We start from the raw sequence: 20,767 nt of genomic DNA, 5'->3' as shown, positions 1-20,767 counted from the left end.
GTGGATACAATTAGTATTCTCATATTACAAATGTGGAAATTGAGTCCACAGAAGGTTAGGTAACTCATCCATGTTTAACCAATGAATAAGTGATAAATCCTGGATCGTACTCCATGTGTTCTTAACTAGGAAGGTTGAATGCATAACTACTGAGTTAATGGGTCTTACAGCCCCTTGGTCAACACCAGAAATGACTCGAGAAGAAAGAGAGATTAGGAAAGCTTGGCAGAGTGTGATTTTAGAACAGGAAGAAGGGAGAACGAAGATCTGTGAACAGAAAAACTTGCTGAGGAAGGCAAGAGAGGTGGGGCAAGGTGTGTGTATGGGGAGGGGCCCATGAATAGGAAAGTTAGAGAAAGGACATGCTGTGACAGGGAACTAGAGGAAGAAACCCAATAGCACTGTGGTGAAACCCTTATCCCACCTCATCTAGGCTGCCCAATTCGGGAAGAAAATTGGGCCCATGCGTTTAAATAGAATTCCTGAACCGGCCAGTCACGGTGGCTCACGCCTGTAATCCCAACACTTTGGGAGGCCGAGGCGGGTGGACCACGAGGTCAAGGGATGGAGACCATCCTGGTCAACGTGGTGAAACCCCGTCTCTACTAAAAATACAAAAAATTAGCTGGGCATGGTGGCGCGTGCCTGTAATCCCAGCTACTCAGGAGGCTGAGGCAGGAGAATTGCCTGAACCCAGGAGGCGGAGGTTGCGGTGAGCCGAGATGGCACCATTGCACTTAGGCCTGGGTAACAAGAGCGAAACTCCGTCTCAAAAAAAAAAAAAAAAAAAAAAAAAGAATTCCTGAACCTAAGCATTTAGTTTAAATAGGTTGCTCCTGAAGCGGCAGCCAGAAAGGGTTTTGCAGTATTCAAATGTGGAAGCAGGATAGCAAATTTAGCTGACCTGGAAATGAAGTCGCAGAACTCAAGAAGGAAGCCAGATTTACTGATGAACAAATGTTTTCTAGAAGCTAAGCATGGAAGTACATTGTGCAATGCTATAATCAATGTACCTATATGTGGATTCAGTTAAAAGTGGGTATTAAGAATCTAGTGTATGAAAGATGCTGTATTAAAAACGAAAGTGTGCTGATGTAAAACACAGTTCTAAATTTTTTTTTTTTTTTTTTTTTTCCGATAGCGTCTTGCTCTGTTGCCCAAGCTGGAGTGCAGTGGCAAAATCTCAGCTCACTGCAACCTCCACTTCCTGGGTTCAAGCAATTCTCCTGCCTCAGCCTTTCGAAGAGCTGGGACTACAGGCGCGTGCCACCATGCCCAGATCTAATTTTTCTATTTTTAGTAGAGATGGGGTTTCACCATGTTGGCCAGGATGGTCTTCATCTCTTGGCCTCATGATCTGCCCGTCGTGGACTCCCAAAGTGCTGGGATTGCAGACATGAGCCACTGTGCTTAGCCAGCAGTTCTGAATTTTAAGTGGTATGCGTACGTGTGCCTGTGCAGAGGTAGGGGCATTAACGTGAGACCAGTGTGCAATGGCTGTAACTCAAAGTATAGCAACAGAATTGCCATAAAGGAGGTGCAGTAAAACAAATGCTCCAAGGGCTCAAAAAATGCAGAAGACTCTTTTCAGTTAGAGGACTAGGAAAGGCTTTCTGGAGAAAGTGGTGTTGGTAGAGAGCTTTGAGGATCATCAGGATTTTTGCAGATAATAAAAGTGAGATGTGTTGTATTTCAGAGAACTCAGTTATTTTAAGGCAAATTTACCCTTGGACCCCAGGCAAGGTTTTTACTAACGTTAAACGTTTTCTTCTCTTCCAAAAGTGAAGAATTGGATAATCTCATCAAAATGAACAAAAGCTTGAATAGGTAAGATTTTTAAATGTTGACTTTTTATTACTGAATTGCATATCATGACTTTTTATGCCTTTTCATTTTTAAGTGTGAGGACCCGCATACCAGGGTAGTCAAAAATATCCTAGAAATCTTGAATAAAGGCTTGCAGCAATCATCATCATTTCATTGTTATGATGAGTGGTTATTAAATTCTAAAGATACTAATATGAATGTGTTTTTGACTTTCGTATTCCATTTGTTTATTAAAGCAGTTATATAAATAATCACTTTTCTCTTCCCAAAATATTAATTCACTAGAATGTAAACAGAGTTTGGTTTGATTCTGGAATAATTTTAGTTTAACCATTACAAAAAACATTTTATTATCGTAGTTAATGTTATATTGTTTATTATTATTTTTTGAGACAGGGTGTCACTCTCTTACCCAGGCTGGAATGCAGTGGTGCAATCATAGCTCACTGCGGCCTGGGACTCCTGGGCTCCAGCATCCTCTTGCCTCAGCCTCCCAAGTATCTGGGGCTACAGGCATGTGCCACCATGCGTGGCTAATTTTTAATTTTTTGTAGAGATGGGGTCTCACTATGTTACCCAGTCTGTATCTTCTTGTTTTGAATCAGTTATAATTGTATAACTTGAAATATGTCAAGAGAGAAAAATGAATGGTCAAGGCTTGTGTTTGAGGTATGGATGATGTAAGCCAGCTCTCTGTTACTTTGCATACTAATGCACTAAACAGTGACCAAAGAAAAGGAGAAAACAGGGTAAATACCAAATGAATTAGCTGATCTGAGGATCATGAGATGTGTTTTCATATCCTGTTCTGGCAACAATGATCACTTAAATCTGCCACTTTTCAGGTTCCTCACTTATAAGGAGAGGAGGTTTTAGATCAGGAGTCAGAGACTCCACCGAGGCCCACTGAGGCCAGACAGGTGTGAGTGAGGAGACTGTATGAATCACAGGCAGTGAGAGAACTGGGGCCAAAAGGAGAGCAGGTGCCCTGTCTAAGTACACAGCTGCTTCTCAGCTCAGCTCCAGCTGGTGAGTCTAGTGTTACAGGACAGCAGGACATTTTCAGGAGATCCTGAAAATCCACTTTTGTGGTTTGTTTTAGAGATCGGGTCTCACTCTGTCACTCAGTCTGGAGCACAGTGGTACAATCCTAACTCACTGCAGCCTCCATCTCCTGGGTTCAAGCAATCCCCCCATCTCAGTCTCCTGAGTAGCTGGGACTACAGGCACCACCACCATGCTTGGCTAAGTTTTAACTTTTTTGAGATGGACCGTGTTGCCTAGGCTGGTCTTGAACTCCTGGCATCAGGTGATCCTTCCACCTTGGCCTCCCAAAGTGCTGGGATTACAGGCTTGAGCCACCACACCCAGTCTGAAAATCCAGGTTTCTCTGTATCCTCTCCTTCATTGTAAACATGGGCTCACTTTAAAGCCCATGCTTTAAAGCTAAAAGGATAGAAATGCTCCATGAACCCAAGCAACACCTCTATGGACCTATTGTGGCTGGCAGATTCCCAGTTTATATCTTTTATTTTATTTTCTCTAAGTCCCACTACAATTTAAAATTTGAGTCTATGAAAATACCTATTTCAACAATTATAGCTCATCTTCCTCAACAAGCTTTTATTTCCTATCTTAGATGTAAACTGGTCTGTGTTCTTATAGAGTTAAACATTGGTCATTACCACTGATCAGGTTTTTTTAAATCAATACATTTAAAGGAATCAAGGTCTTGATGGTCTCTTCAGAACAAATCCAAAGGTAGATGAAAGAGAGAAAAGGTAAGTGCATCTGTCTCAAATCTGAAAATCTTATCTTGCAGATTGCTCCTCTTATTCCTTCAGACATTAACTGCAAGGGGGTTGTATCCTCTGGCATGGAAATGTACTAGCAGATGGGGTAGTGCTCTCAGCATTGTACATTTAGTTCAGACATAATTACCCAGAAGGATTTCTGCTCTTCCATTCATAAGAGTAAATAAGCAATTCATGGAGAATGTTTATTGCATCTGACCTTTCAAGATACTACACAATTTCATTTCAATATGCAGTCTTTTATGTGAATTTATTTGTGTTTTCAGAGCCAAAAGCCTTGAAAGTCTCATCTATGTGAGTACCCGGACAGATAAAGATGGCAAAGGGTAAGATTTTATGAAGACAGACCATTTTGATTGAATCCCAGACAGTATATTCTTTTCTGGAGGAGACTTCCTGCTTAAGACAAGGGTCAGGCAGGCTAGTGGAATAGGCCTCAGACTGACTTCCAGAGATAGTGTATGTCTTGGTGCTGGCTCTGTCCCCAACATCAGTCTGGGTGACCCTGGGCCAGTTGTATAATTTCTGGAGATCTTTGTTTCCTCATTCTATAAAATGGAGGCTATGACCTAGATGATCTCCCAGTTTTCCTTTATATCTAAAATGGAAAGAAACACAACTAGCTATTATAGGTAGTGGAAAATAGGTTGTTTTATGAACTAAATACATTTATAATAAGGCATTTAGGTTCTGGGAGCTTAGCCCCTCACCATTGAAGTTCTTCTTTTTTTTTTTTTTCTTTTTAAGACAGTCTTGCTCTGAGGCCCTACTTCAGCTCACTGCAGCTTCTGCTGCCCAAGTCCAAGCAATTCTCTTGCCTCAGCCTTCCTAGTAGCTGGGATTACAGGTGCCCACCAAGACGCACAGCTAATTTTTGTATTTTTAGTAGAGATGGGGTTTTACCATGTTGGCCAGGCTGGTCTTGAACTCCTGACCTCAAGCGATTTGCCCACCTTGGCCTCCCAAAGTGCTAGGATTACAGGTGTGAGTCACTGTGTCCAGCCACTACTGATGTCTTTAGAGTTTATCAAGGCACTTCTCAGTTGAAATCTTGGTTGAGTCATTTCCTATGTATATCTCTTCATACGTATTTGTAAATATCTTAAAATGAAAAACTATGCTTTTATTTATTTTAAATTATACAATGGGTTAATTAATAATCAGTAACTGAACTGATAACATTTAAAAGTTGTATAGTTGTAGCCTGACCGATATATTACATAATTTACTTATATGACTGATACTATTTTTCTTGTTGAAAGAAACCAAAGCTGTGACAGTTTCATTAGAGAAAATCCCAGAATAGTCAAGAATGACAAAGGGCAAGGATTTATGAGATCTCTACAATTTTTGCCTTCCATTTTGGCTGTTTACTTTGTATTTGGTTAGTCATGAAATTTGCCTTTCTAACATGAGAATTATTTCTATTGTCACAGTTAGTTTTAAAAACCATTTATTTGTGCCAACCCATGCCCAGAATGGCATTCTAGCTTTCCAAGTCAATCTTGGCAGATGCGTTCTCAACCCTTTCTGACGCAGAGCACTTAACAAAGTCTCTATGATGAAGGATGTTTGCAGTAACCGTCACAGAGTCATTGAAAGCTTATTAGCAGCATATGATTATAATGTAAACATGCCCACATATTACAGGCAATTTTTTTTCCAAATGTGGAATAGATAAAGTTGAAAAAGTCTTTTTTTTTTTTTTGCACATGGGTATATGAGCTTTCTAGGAATAGATGAGATTCCAGATATTTTTTAAAAGCACTGTGGAGAGTTGTGCAATAGTGGAAGACAGTAGGAAAAGTAGGATACGCATCACAAGTACATAATTTTGTGGGTTAGGAAAAAGACGTGTAATCTAGGATAATTTGATAACAACTGAGTTTTGATGCAGGAATAACTGATCCTGTCTGCACAGTAGGGAAAAAGTCCTAGTTCTTTTTCCTTCTTCTCTTCCTCCCTTCCTTCTTTCTCACACTGAAATAACTTAAAATGTCGACAGTATTATCACAGTGAAATCAGAGACAGATGAAAATGGCAAAGCATAACACTTGGAAACTTGGAGGAATTTAAAGAGATTAGCTTTCATGTTCTCTAATACTTTTTAGTCATTGGCATGTGAAAGTTTTATTTCATTTATATAAAGCGCTGGGACCATAAGAGTTATTTTGACTTTACCAAGGTGACTTCAGACCCTTTAAACACATCCACCAACTTTTTGGGAGCAATGACTTGTCTGAATTCTCGAAGTATTTAGACTTAAAATATTGATCAATTGATTTCCATCCCTGATGTATTGATTTTCATGCTTAAATAAGATAATACCTCAATATATGTATTGAAATCAGCCTCCCACCAACCCACCTTCAAGAAGCAAAAGCCAAGACCTTGGTCAAAACTTTTAAGTTGACTCTATCATAACTGGGTAGTGGTTGGCATCTTAGTCTCAGGCTGCCACTTATGCATTTGTATGATGGATAGAGCCACTTGAATTCAATATTTCTAAGGACTTCTGACCCTTTAGGCACTGATTGCATCTTACTTCTCTTGTGGGAAATCTTGCTGTTGTCATTATGAGGTTCTGAATATATCATTGAGTTGCTCTTGTCTCAGTCTCTCTTTTTATCCCCCAATGTTGTAAAGAACCCAAGGCCTTGGAAATCCAATTAAAGTCAATCAAAAGACTGACAAAAATGAGAAAGGGTAAGTAAATCTCGTACCTTGATGGGGCTTTTTTTTCAGATTAGCTTTTTATACCTCATTAAGAATGGGAGTGTAGTATAAAAATTGAGTTGCATTGAAGTAGATGCAGGAAAACCTGCTACATAATCTTTTTCCATATTTTCTTAAATAATTAAGAGATGTGTCAAATTTTAATTTAAATTAAGAAATATAAAGGCTAAAATTGCACAATGAGATCCACATTGAGAAGCTTTTCTAAACTTTCTTAGACTAGTTTAAATGCAACGCTATTGTGGAAATTAATAAAAGTAAGTTAAGGATAATTACATCAAAGGGCTTTCTGGTCACTTGGTCCTTAAAACACCTGACACCATATTCGGGGACATTCTTGATGATATAGATTTTGGAAAAAATTATACTCTAACCTAACTGACAAGTTTTGGTGTTTTTTTCCAAAGAAGACAAGATCTCGAATCTGTTGTTAAAGTGAATGCCAGGATGGATAAAACTAGCAGAAGGTGAGGACTGATCAGATGTCTCTAACTGTTGGTTATTTTCTCTCATATTAATTAAGCGATATTGAGGGCATCGCATCTTTATGTTTGGCTTCTCTCTTCTGTGTCTAATCCCTGGTGCCCTGATTTTCACTTCAAAGAGTCTACAGTGTATTCCATCTAAATATACATTTACATATAGCCCAATAAAATCCTAAGGATTAAACTATATTATTGATAGGCAATTTTTATACTAAAAGTGAATTTAATATCAGTATAATAATTGTCTCCAGAAGCTTGAATTAATCATTGGGAATATGGAGGAAGTGTGTGTCTAATATTATAGGAATGTTTTGAAACTGATACACTTTTTTTTTTTAAAGAAGTGAAAACCTTGATAATGCTATCAAAGTGAATCCCAAAGGAAATGAAAATGCCACTGGGTAAGAATAATTAATGTCTTTGATTATGATTTCTTTAAGTGTCAATCCATCAGAAGATAAAACAATTTGGCTTTTTAGCTGTATAACCATATTTTATTAGCATGGAATTAGACAATAAATATAGGCCACTGGACCATCCCTCCTTGCCCTCAATAAAACTGTGAACTTCTGAAGCATTGTCTTAATGTTTGATAGTAAACAAACTTTTCTCCCAGATTTTGGGCTTTGATTTGTCTTCAGGGGTAAGGGACTGAATTGAATTTCTTTGTGCCTATAAGAATGCACAGTTGTGACAAAATTTTCAAAGTGTATTTCCAAAATGACAAAGACGGCCAGGAGTGAGCCATCACTGAAGCTCTGGTAATTCAAATTCTCTAAGGATGGTGGTCTCAGGAGGTGGTCAAGGCAGGGCTGAGGCGGCACACACAGGTGGAGTGAGGACCTCCTACCACTTTGTTCCCTGTTCAGAGCTGTGTAGACATGGTGGTGGCACCCAATCACAGTGCTTCTGTTGTCCCCTCCTGTCCCTTTTAGATTCTGCTTCTGCCTTTTTTGGTATCAAAGTATTTTAATAGCGTGGCCTGTGTGATTCACTCCCACTGGGGAGTGAATCAGTAATTTTTGGTATGTGGTATTAAACGAAATGCTGTTGTGGAAATTAATAAAGGTAAGTTAAGGATAATTTACATCAAAGGGCTTTCTGATTTGGTCCTGAAAACACCTGACACATGGTAATGTGAGCTGTTTATTTCTTGCCCATTTTTGCTCACCAAAATTCATTTTGAAGAAAATGATATTTAAAATGGGTTGGGTTAGGTAGATAGCTGAGTTTATATGAAAACATACATTCTTATTCTCTTTATTAATATTGTTAAATGATTTTTATTATTAAATTATGATTCTCAACATTATTCCTAATACTTAGAAACAGAATAGGTGATCGTATTCCATTTGTTGAGTAGACATTTATACTGTCTGGGTCCAGTGTAGAACTTAATCTAACTTAATGTTATTTCAATGCTGCCTGTTTGGATACAAGATATATCTAACAAGATGTGTCTGAAGGCAAAGTTGATTTTGTTAAACAACAAGTTTTGCATATACTTATGCATTCTGAGAACAAAACAAAAATCACATTTATTACTAACAAATAAGCAACCTTAAATGGTCTTCAGCTCAAGATGTAAGAGAATAATTTTCATTTGCATTTGGAGCTTTAAAACTTTACGTAGATATATGAAACCTGTAGATTTACCTCTTCTTAATTTTTCCAGCCATTATTCATCTGATTAGTGCTTTATTTTTAGCATTATTCATTAAAATTCATTTTCTCATTCAAAGAAAACAAGATCTGGACTGGCTTATTAAAGTGGATCCTGAAACAAATAAAAATATTAGGAGGTAAGGCATTTTAAGTTCCCCCTTCCCTTTGTTTGGCATTTACAAGCTCATTAGAATTCTGAATGTTGATATTCAGGTCAGTAAATTGGAATTCAAGCCAAAACAAACTGAGCTCTTTTCTCTAAACACTTTATATTAAGTAATTCTGTACAAGTGATACACCTGAATCTTCTTCATTTTGTTCTTGGGTGAAGTTTGTTAGCAAATAATTTTAAGAAACTAAATGGGAATTTTGGCTGACCTTCTCTACTGAACTAAATGATTTATTTCTTTGTATGCGAGTGTGAGTACATGTGTGTATAAATGTATGTGCGTAAATATATAGTGTGTTTATATATAAGTGCATGTATGTATGTGTAAGTGTATAATAAATATATATATGTAGATATAAGTAGTGTGTGTGTTTGAGTGTATGTGTGTGTGTATCAGTGGTATGTGGGTTTAAGTACATGTGTGTATAGATGTGTGTATAAGTGTATGTGTGTGTATGTATAAGTGCATGTGCAGATGTGTATATGTATGAACTACATGTGCATGTGTGGTGTATTTGTGTGTAGTGTGTGTATGTGCATGTAGTATGTGTGTATTTAAAGATGAAGAGCTTAACAAAGTGTGCTTTGTTCCTACTCATGAGTTGTCGAGTATGTCTAGAGAACTTATGTCTTCTTGTTTTTTATTTTTTATAAGGCAGATGGAATATTTTTGAAACTGAGTTTGTTGGCATGTTGCTGGAAACAGTGTACCACATAATTTCATGTGGTTTCCCTTGAATTCTTTTCCATTTCATTAGCTAAGTACATGATATTATTTGTCAATCCAAAAATGTGTCATGGATGCCTGCAGCCCAGTTGGCAAGGGAAGGGCTCAGCTAGTTGAAAAGCTGTGGTGCCCACTGTCACGCCTGCCCTGCTTGTGTAGGTGTGGCATGGTCAGAGGCACAGCAACCCAGTGAACTGGAGGCTTGCACAAGCTTGCAATCAGTAGATGGAGAAGAAAGCATTGATGTCCTTCAGTTCCTGGGTGGTTCAGGGAGGTAACCTGAGGTAGTGAATGTGAGCAGGGAATCTAAAAAACCTAGGTTCATATTCTGGCTCTGTCACTTGCTAACTGTGTCTCTGTGCCTCAATGTACTCATTTACAAAAGAGGAATCATAAAATTCTCATGCCTGGCACATAGTAGATACAAGTAATTATTGCAATAATAAGGATTCAGGTAAGTTATATTTCCTTCATAATTTAGTGTTCAAATGTCAAATTTTAACTTTCCAAGAAAAATCTGTTTTCTTGGAAATGTTTTCTAATTTTTGTTAAAAATAATATTTCCGGCCGGGTGCGGTGGCTCACACCTGTAGTCCCAAAACTTTGGGAGGCCGAGGCAGGTGGATCATGAGGTCAAGAGATCAAGACCATCCTGATCAACATGGTGTGAAACCCCGTCTCTACTAAAAATACAAAAAATTATCTGGGCATGGTGTTGTGTGCCTGTAATCCCAGCTACTCAGGAGGCTGAGGCAGGAGAATTGCCTGAACCCAGGAGGCGGAGGTTGCGGTGAGCTGAGATTGCACCATTGCACTCCAGCCTGGGTAACAAGAGTGAAACTCTGTCGCAAAAAAAAAAAAAAATTTCCAATCAGGACTTATTTTCTTCATATGTTGGTGTGTGTATATGTGGGCATCCCTCTGCTCATGTGTATATGCATGCAAACAGATGTTTTTGTACACTCATGTGCATGTATCCTTGTGTGTTTGTGATTGCATGTATACATGCATGTGTCTATATGCAGGTGATTGCACATGTACATGAGTGTGTGCATTGCTTGTGTGTACATTGTACGTGTGTTATTGTATACTTATGCCTGATGCTTGTGTTTTCATGAGTATATGTATAAATATACACATGTGCTTTTGTGTTTATATGAGTGCATATGTACATGCGTGTGTATGCACCTGTGTGTGTGAGCATATGTGCAGCACATATGTGCAGCACATATGTCTATATTTGTATGTGTGTACTTCCTGTGGGCTTCTGTGGATAGTAGTTGTCATTTCCTTTTTCTGAACATAGTGAAGTCTGTGGATCTTTTAAAAATAGAGCAAAGGCCAATTAATTTCTCAGTAAAGCCTAGCCAAGCTGATATTTTTCTATTACGGGCTCATTCTTGCCTTAAGCCTTCAGCATTTGCTGTTCCCACTTCCTGGAATGCTCTATCCCCATATTATTACCTTCTCAAACAGGTCATTTCTAACCACAGAACATAATTAAGTCACTGTCCCCTTCCCCGACCCCAGCACTGCAGGCACCAACCACTCTTTTTAAATTTTCTCATAACATATATTGTTATTTGGAAGTGTGGTATTCATTTATTTGTTTAATTGTATATTGCCTGCCTCTTCCCAAGTGGAATAGAAGCTGCTTGAGGTCTAATCCTGTGTCTGTGTTGTTCACATTTATCCCTAGCTTGGGGCAGGGTCTGGCCCATAGTAGGCTTTCCAAAAGTGTGGATTGAAGTAACCCATAACACCGAAGATATATATGGTATGAGGTATTGCTTTACATAATTAAGCTCACATATTATTTTACATTATTAGGTTAATTAGTACATTACTACATTAATCATCCCACTCTTCTTCGTGGACTTAATGAACTATGAAATTTAAATAAACTTATTTTATTATGTGCTTTATTTGATGTTTAAAGAGATCAAGTCCTAGCAATATAGTCAAAGCAAACTCCACAATGAACACAAAGGGAGGAGTTATAATGCTTACTGTTCTGTTATTTTTTTGAGTATCCAAGTCTGGAAATAGCATTCTGGGAATTTTTTTTTTTTTCTCAGTCACTGGTCTTCAAATCCCACATACTTCATTTAGGCAGAAATCAACAAGGGGCATCTGGAGTAGAGTGATTGCTTCTGTGGGGATAATTGTTTCATTATTTGCATAACAAAGTCTGTGTATCACATTCTCAGACATCTGGATACAAATAAAGGACTTGAATTGACATCTAGTTGCTTCCAAATATCTGTATCCTTGATATTGTATAGACAAAACCTTTGGGCCTCTGGATATAGCTTTAGTAGAATCACAGAGTGTGGAGAAGCGCTGCTAAAGGGCCATCCTGTGGATGTTCTTTTCCCTACATGGCATCCTCTGTAGATCAGAGCAGCATTTATTCCTGCTACTGGTATGCAGAAAACACATGTAAATGCAGAGAGAAAAGCAAAATTCCACTAAGATCAGAAACCAAGCTCTGCTAAAGAGTAACAAGAAACTACTAAAATGTTTTCGATGACTGGGTGGAAATTTTTATTTTATTTTATTTTATTTCTGAGACAGGACCTTGCTCTGTCCCAGGCTGGAGTGCAGTGGCTCAAGGGGATCTTCTCACCTCAGCCACTTGAGTAGCTGGAGCCACATGCCAGGCTAATTTAAAAAATGTTTTTTATGGAGACAGGATTCTGCTATGTTGCGCAGTCTGGCCTGGACTCCTGGGCTCAAGCAGCCCTCCTGCCTTGGCCTCCCAAAATGCTGGGATTACAGGAATGGGCCACCATGCCCAGCCAGTGTTGCACTTCTTATTACACTTGGCATATCTTACATTTCAGAATGTTTCAGAACTCTGTCGATTTTAACATTCCTATTGTTGGTTGCCAAAAACAACTAGTCAAAATTCATAGTTCTAACACACCGTTTTAAGTACCAGAAGCAATTCCTGGGTTGCATATCATAGATTTTTAACAAATTGGTGTATGAATCTTAATACAGTTTTCTGATAGAAAATTGGCTAATGAATGCCAATTTTACAAAATATGGATTCTCCAAAGTTGGTTTTAAAGTTCCAAATGTTGGAGGATGATAAAGAGTATCCCTTCTGGAACATTTCACGAAGCAAGTATATAGACTAAGTTACAAAAATGTTTTGTGCACCTGGCAAAAGCTAAAATTATAGCATGTAGTGCAGATAAATAGAGAGAATCCTAGTGCAGTACTTGCTAGTGGCCAAATGGCTCTGAGACTAAAATGCTGTCTCCCTGAGTCTCAGTGAATTTCAGAGGTGTATAAATCCCTACATTCTTCTGCATAGCCACCTTTCAAGATCTTCAATCTTCAACTCCTTGCCACGATCTCAATGAATTTTTACACTGCTTCTGAGTTTTAATGAATAGTTTTATCTTCTTGTTGTCAGTCTACCATTGCTGCGTGTTGTCAATCTCACCTATTTCTTCAATGTTTTAAAGGGGCCAGAGCCTCGATAATCTCATCAAACTGACTCCTGAAGTAAACAGAAGTAACCAAGGGTGAGGATTACGTCTTACCTTTCTTCCTTCCCGTTCCCCATCCATTTGTGGCACTCAGGAAAGAAGATGTGTTGAAAAGCCTTTGGATTGGGATCAGAAAGTCTGAACTCCATTACTTAGCAGCTTAGTGTCTTTGAACACGTCCCTTGAATGCAGAGCCATAGCCTCCTTAGTTATAAAATGAGGATCATAGTGTTTGTTTGGCCAGGTATGGAGGTTTAGCAATCCCAGTAATCCCAGCCCTTTGGAAGGCCATGGTGGGTAGATTACTTGAGGTCAGGAGTTCAGATCCAACCTGGCCAACATAGTGAAACCCCATCTCTACAAAAAATATAAAAATTAGCCGGGCATAGTGGAGTGCACCTGTAGTCCCTGCTACTTGGGAGGCTGAGACAGGAGAATTGCTTGAACCCGGGAGGTGGAAGTCACAGTGAGCCGAGATCCAGCCACTGCACTCCAGCCTGGGCGACGGAGCCAGACACTGTGTCAAATAATAATAATAATGTTTGTTATTTGTCGCTTGATAGTTGTTAGAAACTAATGAAATAATGGGTATCAAATCATTTAAAATAAAAGGATATTATAAATGGAAATTATTAAGAAAACAGTTTAGTTCTAGCTGTAGCATTAGATGGAATGCTTAGGGGAACCAGGTGAGAGGTTTTAGCAAATTATTGTTATTTTTTTATTTTTTTTTTAAATGGAGTCTTGCCCTAATTATGGTTTTATTTGGGGGTAAATGAGAAACTACATCAGTGTACCAACGATTGGTAAGAGGTCACAAATTTTAGTATTTTAAATTAAGAGCATAGACTGGTATCAGTTTCTCTCAAAACTTAATAGTAAAAATTTTCTTAAGTACAAATATACTTGAAATCAAAACAGCCAATTAATTCCATTTTTATTTATCATGTTTTTTGCATTTTGTTTGAAGTTCCAAAGACCTTAATAACGTCATCAAAGTGAATCCAGGAAGAGAAAAAAGTATCCAAGGGTAAGATTTAGTAATCTCCCTTTTTTTTTCATAGTAACCAATGACTAGAAGTATAAATAAAGCATCATTTCAGCTTTAATTGAAATGATTAAATGACTGATGGTGAACCCAACAATCCTTTGAGAAAAGCCATGTAACCCTGCCTACCTCACATCTGAAATGTTAAAAATTTTAGTCAACCAATTTCTGATACAATGAAGGTACTTTTTGACTAATCAGGAATATAGTTGTTTTCCCAGAATGAACGGGACATTTTTGTTTATTGATTTATGATTTTTCTTAAGCAGAGGAGTTGACACAGTAGAGGGGAAAGAGAACTAGATTGGACCCCATAGTTGTGGGTCTAGGCCTGCTTCTGTTCCTCTTGCATGTGTGTGTTTGAACTAGTCACTTCTGTTTGGGCTTCAGTTTCTCATCCTCAAAGTGAGGAAATGCACCAGCAGCTCTCTCAACTCTCCTAAGGCTAATTCAGTTACTAAGTTCCAGTAAGATGTTTGGTGTCATGGTAAGGCACAGGCATTCTGCAGCGAGATTACCTAGCTTTAAACCACAACTCTGCTACCACTAGGCATGTGGAAAAATTACTTAAGCTTTCTGTGTCTCAGTCATTCCCGTTATGAAACTGGAATAATAATACTTCCTATGTCATAGGACTGGTGTGAGGATTAAATGAGACAAATCATGTCAATCACTAAGAAGAGTGCCTGGCCTGGCACATCAAACATTTTCTAAAAGTTCTTATTCATTATTTCTCTCCAGTTTTAATTAGGATCCTATATGTATATTCATAGTCAACACTGAAAATCCCCAGCCCTCTGAGATGATCTCTAATTTTATTATTTTAACAAATATTTCACATGTACCCGAAAACATAAAATGCAGTAAATAAATATTTTTAATAAAAGTATTTCTCAGTTTTAACAAATACTTGATACCATTCGATATAAATCTACCATTAATCTGGTTTTTTATGTTTTTAAGGGACCAGAGTCTCGGCAACCTCATCAAAGTGGCTCCTGAAAGAAACAGAACTAAGCAAGGGTAAGGTTTATGGAACGCTCTATTTCTCCCCTTTTTTTTCTAATCAACTTTAAAATATGATGAATTGCATTGTCCCACCTTAGAGACAACCAATGATGGGACCCAAATCAACGACTCCTGTGTCAGAAATCTGGTGTTCAAGCACTTGCTCAAGGTTCTCTGGCCATGGGAGAGAGAATTCCTTGAAATATAGGAATGATCTCTTACCAGTATGAGATTTGTCCTCCCTGCTTAGAATTTCCTTAAAAATTAATGGGGATTCCTCATGAGACAAAACATAATCCCAACAATTTCTCAGATCTAAGTAGCCTAAAGAAAGGTCTTCATATGATAAAAAAGTTCTTCCTCCTTCTTCCTCCATCATGTATTCCCTCTCTTCTTATTGCCTATCACCCAAACAATTCTTAAAGTTGGGAAGTCATTTAAAAAAATTATTTTCAGTTCGTTGATAAAAGAATGACATTTGTCCTTTATAGAAAGAATTTTCTCTAAGACATATCATGTTAAGTAAATAAAGATGAACAACAGAACCATCAACTTGTAAATGTATATTGTTATATGAATTTGAACATGAGTTAGACATAAAAGATACCAAGATAATTTTCTATCTTACTTTGCTTATTGGAATATGGTCTATTTTACAGTATGTGGCTATTGAACAGAGCTTATTTAGACTAGATTAGAGGTCAGCAACTTTTTCTTGAAGGGCTAATAGTAAATAGTTCTGGTTTCAGGGGCCAAAACTGTCTCTGTTTTTAACTAGTCATCTCTGCCAATAGTGTGAAAGCAGTCATAAGTACCTTGTTAACAAATGGGCATGGCTGTGTTCCAATAAAACTTTATTTATGAAACCAGGCTGCAAGTTGGATTTAGCTTGAGGGGCATATTTTGCTGACCCCTAGAGTACATAGTATTTTGTCTGGGCAGGCGAAGAGAGTCCAATTTGAGTGTAGTTGAGGTGGATTCTAAAATATAGCCTACTCCTCCCACTGATTTAGAATATATTAATACAACTTTATTTTTACTATTGAGGGACAGACGCAAAATCTAGAGACCATATAATTACATTACAGGTTAAGATTCAGTGAAAGACAATTGTCTTTTCCCTCTCCCAAGATGACTTAGTTTCTAAAGGTGTAGATGGCCTGATTATTCATGATCTTTCCTTTATAATGTTTGAGGTTGTATTTTGGTAGCCACACGCTGCCCTGTATTTGGTTGTGTGTCTGTTTCTCTTACTTGGTGCTAAGATTTTTGACTTCAGAGAACCTTTTGGTAGCTGTGTAGTCTTGGACAAATTACTTAACCGCCTTTAAGCCTCAGCTTTTTTATACGTAAAATCAGAATTATAAGAGTTAATTTATTCATGCATTACTAAAAAATTAAATGTGATTATGCTCATAGTGTTCAAGTGCTTATTACATATTATCTATTAGTATTATTATTACTCTTACAATTTTTTCTTCATTGTTAAATCCCCATAGCACTACTCAGTGTGAAGAAGATAGCAAATTCATTTTCCTGGGAGGTTGAATCTTATGAAATTACTGACATTCAAGTATTTTTGACCAAGAAAATGGCAATTTTAAACAGTTCAATGTAATAGAATATAATAATTTATATGGAAGAATACTCACATGATAAAATGAACCTATAGATTAGTCAAGATACAAGTCTTTTCAATTATTTTCTCTCCAGGATATATAACACATTGTCCAATAATAAAGTGTATCAAATTAGGCTTCCTATTCAGGTCTTTTGGTGTCAGGGTTGGTATCGTTACCATGATTACGGCAGCATCTCTTTAGAGCTATGAATGCCTATTTGAGTGTTTAGGATAAAAACACAGATTATACAAACTGAAACCTTGCTTACTCTAATCCAGCTTTGCATAAAGTGTGATTCTGAAGTGATTTAATATCTTGGGGTAGTGTGATATTATATATTTATATTATATATGTTAACTTTAGAAAATAACTCTGTTTTCTTTTTCTTTTTTTAACAAATAATGTCAGTTTTTGTGGTTTAGTTTGGAAGAAGGGAAACAAGGAACATATGGAAATAATGAATAATTTTATATTTTCTCTCACTTATAACCTCCAGAAAATATTCTAAATGGTCTAATTCTGTCACACTTTATGTAAAATAAAGAGTTTAGGAATAATTCTGCTTTGAAGTTGACTTGAAAGAAACAAGAATAAAATGAAAGTAAATTATCATTTATACAAATTTATGCAATACATAAATTGACAGTAGCACTTGTTTTTACATAAGGCTAAAAATATACAAATTATTGATTTTAGTTGACTTAGCTATTGAAACTTACATTTTTTTTAGGAATCAAGACTTGAACAATCTTGTCAAAGTGATCCCTTCAGCAAACAAAAGGTAAATGTATTAAGATTATTGAAGACTTCTTAGCAAGTCTCCAATTTATGCCCCAAAATAAGATTATTTGGCTAAAGACATTTTGAAAGGGGACATAAAAAAATGAGAACATGTTGTGTAATAATGCTGATAGATTTTTCTATTGTTGCTTTTATTAATTTCATTATATGGGAGCTAATTCTGTGTAATTGCTACTTGAGAAATTCCTTTGACACAATAATAGCATAACTAGATTATAATCATAAATTTATAATAATGATAAATTACAAGTTCATAAAACTGAATAAATGAGTAAATATTGGCTTTCAGTTCTCTCACAAACCCAGGGATTATTATTTAAATGACTTGTGAGAAAACTGACAACATAATATTCTTATGCTTGATTAGAATATTCTTGCATGACACTGAATTTACTTCTGTTCTTGAGAAATTAAGATCCATTATACTAATCAATTAATGGACAAAACTTTTGTCCAGTAACATTGGACAAAAGTTAATAAAAGCATGGCAGAGAAATCCCAAGCTATCACTCATTGAATAATTGTGAAGATAATGTTGGTGAAAAGCATTGTGTGGATGTAAGAGATTGTTATGACTATGAGATGGAGGGTGTTGGGGGAAGGAGTGTGGAATTTGGGGTCCAGTTGCTGTGGTTGGAATTTTGGTTCAACCTCAGCTGCTTCTTAGGTATCTGGCACCAGGGAGTGCCTTTAATCTCTCTTTTTCTTTATCTCTTTATCTTTGTTTATAAGTGGGGAGGGGGTGATAATATTGATGTCACAGAGTTGTTTTGAGGATTAAAAAAATGATAACTAATACATATCAATTAGAAACTCAGTAAACTTACTACTTTTTACATTAGGATTCTAGTGACTGATTTACAACTGTCAAAACAAAAAATATATGCCAGCATAAAATTTGCTGATTTCCTCTAATTTTGTTTTAGCAGTGAAAAAGGTCTTGATGAACGTACTAATGTCAGCCCCAGAGCTGTCAAAAACACTGATGGGTAAGAGATGGATGTGATTTTTGTTTTGTTTCTCCTTAAGTAAACCCAATATTAATATAAACAATGTAGAATTATTCTATGGGAAAGTTAAATATAAATCTCAAACTATCATCACAGGTGAAAACCTAGATGTCCCAATATTTGTTAATTGCAAGAAAGAGAGGCAGCTGAAAACAATGTATGGCAGCGCCTTCACTTCTCTAAGCCTCCGGTAAAGCAACTGAACGGAGCAATGTGAGAAATGGGCAAGAAGGAACACAGTCTAGGAACTGTTGATGTTTTGTTGTTTTGTTTGTGTGGTATTGAAATTAATACTTTTGTCTTTGAAATTGATAACAATGTATTAATGATAGTTATTAAAAAGACCTAGATACTTCCATTAAACTAATCATTAGCAATATCATTTACCTCATTTTAGAAGAGCTTTCTGGTAGCCAGTGGAAATTTTATGAGGTTCATTATTCTTTAGAGGTTTACTGTGCTCAGTGAGGTTATAGACCTAAAATTTAATAATTCTGAAGTAATGTCAGTAAGATAATGAAACTCACATTTTGACTATTGTTAAAGGAAGATTTAGTGTCATGATACATTACTGTTTTATATATAGTTGTATCTTAAGAATGTGGTTTCCCTTTTTAAGTTTTGTTGGTATGTATACAAATCGTAAAATTTTAGAGATGGAGGGAAGGAGTCTTAGGATATGTTGGCCCAGTAGTTTGAATAATTTTGAAAACCAGTGTTCCAGATGAATCTACTCATTTTTCAGAAGAAGAAATTAAGATTCAGAAAGGTTAAGTGATTTGACCAGGGTCACAGAAAAAATTAGTGGAAGACTGATAGTAGTTCTGTGATCTCTTAGGCAGTGAATAATTACTGAGCACCTGCTGGATTCACAGCTTACCACAAGGTATCATTACTTATACACTAGGTATAATTACAGGCTATAGAAGCCAAAAAGAGAATTCAGTAGACAAACTCCATCTTATTAACAACAGGCAATTAACATAGATTAAAGCTAATTATGTACCAGGGGCACAGAGATGTTACTCCAAGACAATAATAGGTTGTCAGTTTAATTTATAACATTTTGGAGCATTCATGTACTGCTTGCTGAATATAGAATATATTGTCAATGAGTTGCATTCTAAAAAAGGAGTGATATGGAAGAGCTAACTAATAAACACAGAGGCAGTAAAATTCATATTCATGGAATCCTAGGAGGAGATGTTTGGAGATGGACAGAGCCCTGGAGATTATCCAATCCAATCTCCTCATTTACAGATGAGAACACTGGGACCAGGGGCAAAAATGTCATAGTCATCTGTGGGATTTTCTAACTCCCAGTCCAATGCCTAGTCTTTACAACAGCATGCAGACTTAGATCTTAAAATATATAAAAATTAACTAAGCACCTCAGGAAATAGCAGAGGCTATATAAATAGGATTGTTGCTCTTGCTGTGGGATGGCCAGAGGTGTTTTTTACTGTTCTCACAGGGTCACTTGAAACGGTACTTCACAGATTACAGTGGCACAAATGTGCAAATGATTGCAAACACTTCACAGCTTTTAAACTGCATGAAAGTAATAATAACCTAAATATCCTAATGTATCCCCACAACATTCTTAAAGCTAAATAAATAAAAACAGTAACTTGAGAGAAAAAGTGTTCCATTTTCCTGGATAAAATTTGGATATGATTGCTTTGCAGGATCTAGGGCCTGAAAAAAATTCTGCGTATTTGTTGTTTTCAAAAATTGCATGTTATGGTCAATCAAAGCAATTCCGGGCTGTTCCTGAGATTTTTGTTTTCCTGACACCCAGGGTTGCCTTTATAAGGAGTGGTGGTAGAATATAGCACATATTTATGTTTTCTAAGCTAGTGTTTCTCAAATGTGGGTTGCAACCCATTAAAGGGTCTTGTAATTAACTTAGTTCAGGGCAATCAGCATTTTTCCCTTAATTAAATAGAATGAACGGAACCGAAAATATGAGAGTTCTTATGAAGTAAGGACATTATTTTATAAACTTTAGGTCTTTGTGTTTGTGAGTGTGTCTGTCTGTCTGTAAAAGACAGTATTAGGCTGGGCTTTATGTAACAGTGGTTGGAATATCATTGTTCTAATTATTAGGTACATCAAATTTTTATGCTCAGTAGGACAGTAAAAAGTAAGTTCTTGTGGGTTTTTTTTTGTTTTTTTATGTTACTTTTAATTATGCTGACACATACATATTGTCTGTAGTTACACTGATCAATATTGTGATTAATTTTATGTATTTTTTAAAGTGTGGCTTTTCAACATACTGTCTACAAAGTTTTATCTTTGTATTTTTTCAAATAATATGTGAAATTAACCTCATTTTAAAACTGTGTA

The 20,767-nt window shown here is 36.6% G+C and overlaps 1 protein-coding gene across 16 annotated transcripts in view; it reads left to right on the top strand.

The window, feature by feature from the left end:
• The window catches only part of SCEL (sciellin), a 114,557-nt gene that overhangs the window by 55,620 nt on the left and 38,170 nt on the right, over positions 1 to 20,767 (top strand). For 6 of the 16 annotated variants that reach the window (XM_035295756.3, XM_035295741.3, XM_017970754.4 and 3 more), the window contains 12 exons: positions 1,783 to 1,827; positions 3,549 to 3,608; positions 3,908 to 3,967; positions 6,288 to 6,347; positions 6,785 to 6,844; positions 7,204 to 7,263; positions 8,605 to 8,664; positions 12,903 to 12,962; positions 13,897 to 13,956; positions 14,938 to 14,997; positions 17,335 to 17,385; positions 18,332 to 18,394. In XM_035295756.3, the coding sequence (XP_035151647.3) occupies positions 1,783 to 1,827; positions 3,549 to 3,608; positions 3,908 to 3,967; positions 6,288 to 6,347; positions 6,785 to 6,844; positions 7,204 to 7,263; positions 8,605 to 8,664; positions 12,903 to 12,962; positions 13,897 to 13,956; positions 14,938 to 14,997; positions 17,335 to 17,385; positions 18,332 to 18,394 (699 nt within the window). The remainder of the gene's footprint in view (positions 1 to 1,782; positions 1,828 to 3,548; positions 3,609 to 3,907; positions 3,968 to 6,287; positions 6,348 to 6,784; positions 6,845 to 7,203; positions 7,264 to 8,604; positions 8,665 to 12,902; positions 12,963 to 13,896; positions 13,957 to 14,937; positions 14,998 to 17,334; positions 17,386 to 18,331; positions 18,395 to 20,767) is intronic. The other 10 variants (XM_035295751.3, XM_035295733.3, XM_017970743.4 and 7 more) reach the window with 5 other exon arrangements.

The sequence above is a fragment of the Callithrix jacchus genome, chromosome 1 (assembly GCF_049354715.1).
Source record: "Callithrix jacchus isolate 240 chromosome 1, calJac240_pri, whole genome shotgun sequence".
Lineage (NCBI taxonomy): Eukaryota > Metazoa > Chordata > Mammalia > Primates > Cebidae > Callithrix > Callithrix jacchus.
The sequence above is the reverse complement of the archived record's forward strand: the minus strand, read 5'-3'. Positions and strand labels throughout refer to the sequence as shown.